At 32.9% G+C, this 5,388-nt stretch overlaps 1 protein-coding gene across 2 annotated transcripts; it reads right to left on the bottom strand.

Moving 5' to 3' along the window:
- Positions 1-732: 732 nt before the first annotated feature.
- LOC108359316 (uncharacterized) lies at positions 733-3,298 on the bottom strand. 2 transcript variants are annotated; one of them, XM_017611130.1, is made up of 4 exons: positions 3,213-3,298; positions 1,551-1,872; positions 1,262-1,492; positions 733-1,199 (listed from the first exon to the last, which is right to left on the bottom strand). In XM_017611130.1, the coding sequence occupies exons 2-4, from the start codon at positions 1,603-1,605 to the stop codon at positions 772-774; spliced, it is 714 nt and encodes a 237-aa protein (XP_017466619.1). In that variant the 5' UTR covers positions 1,606-1,872; positions 3,213-3,298; the 3' UTR covers positions 733-771. The 2 variants fall into 2 exon arrangements, with proteins under 2 accessions (XP_017466619.1, XP_017466621.1); XM_017611132.1 differs by having other exon boundaries at positions 1,551-1,943; positions 3,213-3,246.
- Between the last annotated feature and the right edge of the window lie 2,090 nt (positions 3,299-5,388).

The following is a 5,388-nucleotide window of genomic DNA, read 5'->3' as shown; positions in this document are numbered from 1 at the left end:
GCACCTTTTGCCCGGAGAACGTAATTTCAGAGAACGTTTACGATCTCTGTTTTGCCACAATTAGATCACAATGAAATTATAATACTTCATTTACACTTAGCGCTGGAAAATTTCAGAAATTACTTTGTAATCATTTAAAAAATTGGTTCATTTGGTTAAAATTTTTGAGTTTATATATAGTCATATTTATTCCATTAATTGCAAAAATAGAAAAAAACACATTCTTTTATTCTTCTTTTTAAGAATAATTTTTCATAAAATTAATTGCAAACTAAAATATGGGACTCTTATGGGGACAGAGCGGGAGCTTTATCATATATGTGCATATCGCACACCGTCTTCAAAAGAGTCAAAACTCAAAATAATACGTTCGTCAGAATGGCGAAAAAACTAGGCGTGCGACTTTACCTTAGGTTTTTTTAAACAAATTATAACAAATTTGCTCCAGCTTTTGTGGAAAGGTAATTTAAAGCTCTGTGAACATTTTTATGGCATAATTTCGAAAATGCCAAATTTCGAGTTGTGACTCTTTTGAAGACTGTGTGTGATATGTATGTTTGTTGGGTTCCGAGTTAGCACTAATAAAAATACCTATTTTTAGAGCTTATCAGGCAGGTTATGCAATTCACTTCCAAGTGTATTTCAATCCCTGCCAATTTGAATTCAAAACGAATTTATTGATATTCACTTGGAAGTGAATTGCAGGAACTGCCTGTACATACATAACAACTATTCATTCTTACTTATATATTATTTTATTTCAACTAGTATCTACGTATCAAAGACTCCTGTATCGGCATTAAACATAATTTTAGCAATTTCAAACTCAAAATAACTTTTCACGGGGCCGCTGTATTGTCGATGTTTTGCCGCAACATAGTCTCCAAAAACACCGCTAGCATCCTCTATAAGCGATTTTTTCCGGTTATCAAGAAACTTTTTCATTGTTTCGTGCATATCTTCCAAGGCCTTTAGTTTCTTTCTTTCTATTGCTAGCTGTTTTCTTCTCAATAAGCTCAAGGAGTTGGTGGGTTTGGCAATTCCAATTCGCCGTTTAGTTTGCTCAACCTTTACACTTCTCCCAGGCTCTGTCGAAAAGGAAGCTATATCGGATTCAGAGTCTGGTGATGGTTGAGGCCATTCACAAGCAAAAATATCGTCCATTGTTGAAAAATATTTCCACGAAATGCTTTCCCGTCCTGGAATAGAATAAATCAATAATTTTAGTGAAAGTAATTTTAATCAGTCTAATGAAACACACCTTTACCGCTTTTGCTGGCATTGAGTTGTACCGTCTTATACGTTTTCTTAAGATTGCGCATTTTACGATCCAGTATATCTTCATCTTCCACTTCATACCCAGCAGCGCGCATAACTTGTAAGATCTCCCTCCATAATAGTTTCTTTTTTTCTTTGGGGTCCCGGAAGCGCTCCTTTCGCTCAATATATGCATTCAGATAAATATTTATAGATTTATTATCCCATTTGAAAGCTACAACATTGATTAGTTTTTTAGCTACCATACAAAAGGTTTGATAACCTTTACTTACAATTCTCTGATGCATAGTCATCCTCCGCAGTAACAAATTCAACTATATGTTCCATTGCATCAATTCAAAAATACTTGTTTAAATGTCGATAGTTTTACAACAGTTGCAAATAGATTCCAGTATGATTTTGCAACAGTGGCCAAAATGTTGACTCTTTTCTTGATCAGTACGGTGGAGTGATATATGTACTTATTTAAGCCATACATACATATGTATGTAAATATGTATTTCGACCAAAAGTCAAGGCGAATTCATCTGAATTCATGTGAATTCGCCTTGCTTTGCGTTCTTTAGCGGGGTTCGAACTCCACCAGGCCACAGACTAAATAAGGTGAAAATTATAGGATAAATAAATAGTCTGTTCCAATAGCAGTGCGGTTTAGAGGATTAACTCTGGGATTCAGTAATTCTGTCTCATCTCAAGTCACTAAATTTGAGATTAGCAATTAGTGACTATTTTTGTGACTTGAGACGATTTGGGTATTCAGAAGGAGAGAGTCACAAAAAGTTCACCAAAAATGTGTGGTGAAAGCAAACACAGACAATCAACTGATAGGCGCATATTCATAGTCATATTTAGTACTCAACTAAGTCGAAACTATTCTAAGTCACAACTAAAGCTATTGATAGTCGCCTTAGTTTCGACTTTTCTGGCTAAGTACCAACTTAAAATTTAGTTTCGGCTGCAACTGCAACTAAGTCGTAACTAGGAAGAAGTATTTTATCAAATTAAGGGAAAACAGACGAAATATGTAAAAATTAAGTTGGTAGAGGGTGATTTTGATAATATTGAATAATCTCCAATTAAAATTTACAAAGATCGATCCATTTTAATCGGAAGATGAAATTAAATGCGTATTACAATTCGAATAAAGCTACATCACAATTTTATAATTGGAATAATTTAGATAAATTCTCAAATAATAAGTCAGTTTCACGCTAGTTCTTTTAAAGTAAATTTGTGCATAACATTTAGATATCTACTATTTGTATGTTTCACAGCATGCTTTCGATAAACATCGACTTCACATCACTGGGGTTGTTCTGGGTATTTCACTTAATTAACAAGAAAATGATACCTTTTGCATAATCATGCAATGAAAATAAAAATTACATAAACGGATGATCAAACTTGACATTATTTAATAAAAATGCGATTCTTCCAAAATATCGTAAAGAAAACTCGATACATTTTCACACTCGTTTTGCTATATCGTAAACTAAGTCGAAACTACTTCGTAGAAGTCTGAAATGCGACTATGAATAGAGGTAAATTTTAAGTTGGTACTTAAATTTAAGTTGCAACTTTATTAGTTTCGACTTAGTTGCTGGACTATGAATACGCGCCAATGCCTTATTCATAAAAAATAAAGTAGGTTTAAAGAATTTACACATTGACGTTTTCATACATTTTTCAATTTATAAAGCTATTATAAAGCTATTTTATTTTTTTATGAATAAGGCCACAAATGTTTTAGTGCGATATATCGATGTTTCAAAAACGATATTATCGATACGACGATTTTTCCAATTTCGCCATATTTTTGCGAATATTTTTGAAAATATGAGCAATGCTAATTTTCTAGGGGGCAATTTGCTTAATGGCACTTAAGTTTAATTATATATTGCTATTTAAATGTAATTTCAATTTCGTTAGATCACCTTTATTTAAATAAGCTAAAGAGTGGCAACACTGTTGCATTGTCCTGGAAATTGTTGTGTATTTGTTTGTTTACATTTGGTGAAATGTTTGTCTGGTAACCCTAGGTATGTTATTAATTTCCTCAGCATTTTGCGATTTTTGTGAAGATGGAGGCAGATAAAGCTCATCTTCTGTAGAATCATCAATATCGACTGCATTTTCGCTTTCGTCACCAACTATGAATAATTCAGCATCATTATTAACTGCCATTGATTCATATTCCTGCAAAGGGGACATCGAAGAAAGTGATGACATTTCCTTTCTGCATGATGCACATAGCTTTGCCTCGCGTGGAATATTGGCATATTTGTTTTTCAAATTTGCTGATATCGTTCTTAAACCACTGGAAGAGCTGTGACGATCCTTTGCGAAAGGATTATAACAATGATTACCAAAACACCTTTGTTTTTTCATTGTGTCAGAACGTGCAAGAAAATAATATTTGCTATTCCAAACAATATTTTTACGCGTCTACCTGCAAAGAAATATTTATGAAGTGAATCAAAGAAACTAGAATGACACAAGTAATTTTTAAGCAAAAAACCAAGGCCAAAAAACTAAGCCGACTTCAATTCTCATATAAAAAATTTAAGTTTATCGTTAAGGCGCGCCTTGCTGACTTCAATTTGCTTTGATTTACTTTGAAAACTTGCTTGGCCGAATGGTGGCTTGGAACGCTGTCAAAGTAACCAGCTGTCTGGTTGAAAAGTCAATAGGTTTGTTCGTCGAGCAAAAAATTTGTACGAATTTGTACGAATTATCACGATTTTTGCCCATATCGCGTTCGTGCAGACCAAAAAATTATCCAACACTCAAAAATTGTGAGAGCAAAGTGACAGTTCTCTTGGAGAGAAGTTGCAAATTCTTGCTGGAAAAAATTTTGCCAGCAAGAATTTGCAAACACGAAAAACATGTGGTTGTGGCGCATGGTTGCATTTTTGTCTACAATAATTTGAATAAATTAGGGCCGGTTACTCAATGTCTGGTTAACACTAATCTCTGGTTAAACATCTTTATCGACGTTACCGACTCCCTGTTATATGAATGGAGTCGAATACGTCGATAAAAATGTTTAACCGGACATTAGTGTTAACCAGACATTGAGTAACCGGCCCTTAGTTCGATTAAATTTAAAAATTTATAAACACGAGCGATTTTTTATGAAAAAGGAAGTAAATAATTGTTGATATAATTAATTTAGTTAATTCCAATGATTTGAACTTAATTCGGCTGAAAAAAATGGTATTCGCAATCGGAATGCAATTGCAACCAGAGTCGATTTAAGAAACCCGACAGCTAGTACGATGAAGAAATTGAAATGTATGTTAAAGAAAGTCAGAACAACAAGAAATATACATGTATATCCTGTTTTTGGCCATCCGAACGAATTTTAAAAATTCTATAAAAAATTTTTATGTTTGAAATGCAACCGTGGACGCCAGCTGGCAGGGAAACTTGCAATTCCTGCAAATTTGCGTTCGTGCAGAAATTTGCAAGTTTCTCAACATGAGAGAGAATTTGAGAGAATTTTTTCTTACTCTGATATTTTGAGTGTTGGATAATTCTTGCTGGATTTTCGACGAACAAACCTAATGTCTGTTCCCTTAACGTTAATAATTATTTCCTAGAAAACTCTAAAAAATTTATGTAAAACTACCAATATAATGAATAGTAGACAACATTACTAAAATATTTAAATAAAAAAAAAAAACCAAATGTAATTCAATTAAGATATTGAACCAGTCATTTTTAAAGGCAACAAATATAATAAAAAAGGATTAATTTATATGCATTATATCAATTGCATTTTTACTATTTGTATATTTCTTTTGTTTAACATATACTGGAATTTCAATGAAATAATGGTTCATTTTGAATACCGAACAAGAAAGGACAGCCCCTAGATCTAGGCGTCTAAGATGCTGTGGTGAATGAAACTTTTCGCATTCTGAAAAACATTTTGACTTAAAAAAATGATTTACACAAATATTGCAGCAGGTACATATGTATGTATGTATGTATGTATGTACATTAGACAGCATCACCAAAAAAGTTGCGGGTTTTCCGCCGGGATTAAAAAATTTATTACATTTTAAGACGTCCACCAAAATATTTCGGAAAAATATTTAGATTTAA

Source organism: Rhagoletis zephyria, unplaced genomic scaffold, assembly GCF_001687245.7.
Source record: "Rhagoletis zephyria isolate East Lansing unplaced genomic scaffold, Rhagoletis_zephyria_1.1 Rzeph_scaffold_00371, whole genome shotgun sequence".
Classification (NCBI taxonomy): Eukaryota; Metazoa; Arthropoda; class Insecta; order Diptera; family Tephritidae; genus Rhagoletis; species Rhagoletis zephyria.
This window is presented reverse-complemented; position numbering and strand designations above follow the sequence as displayed.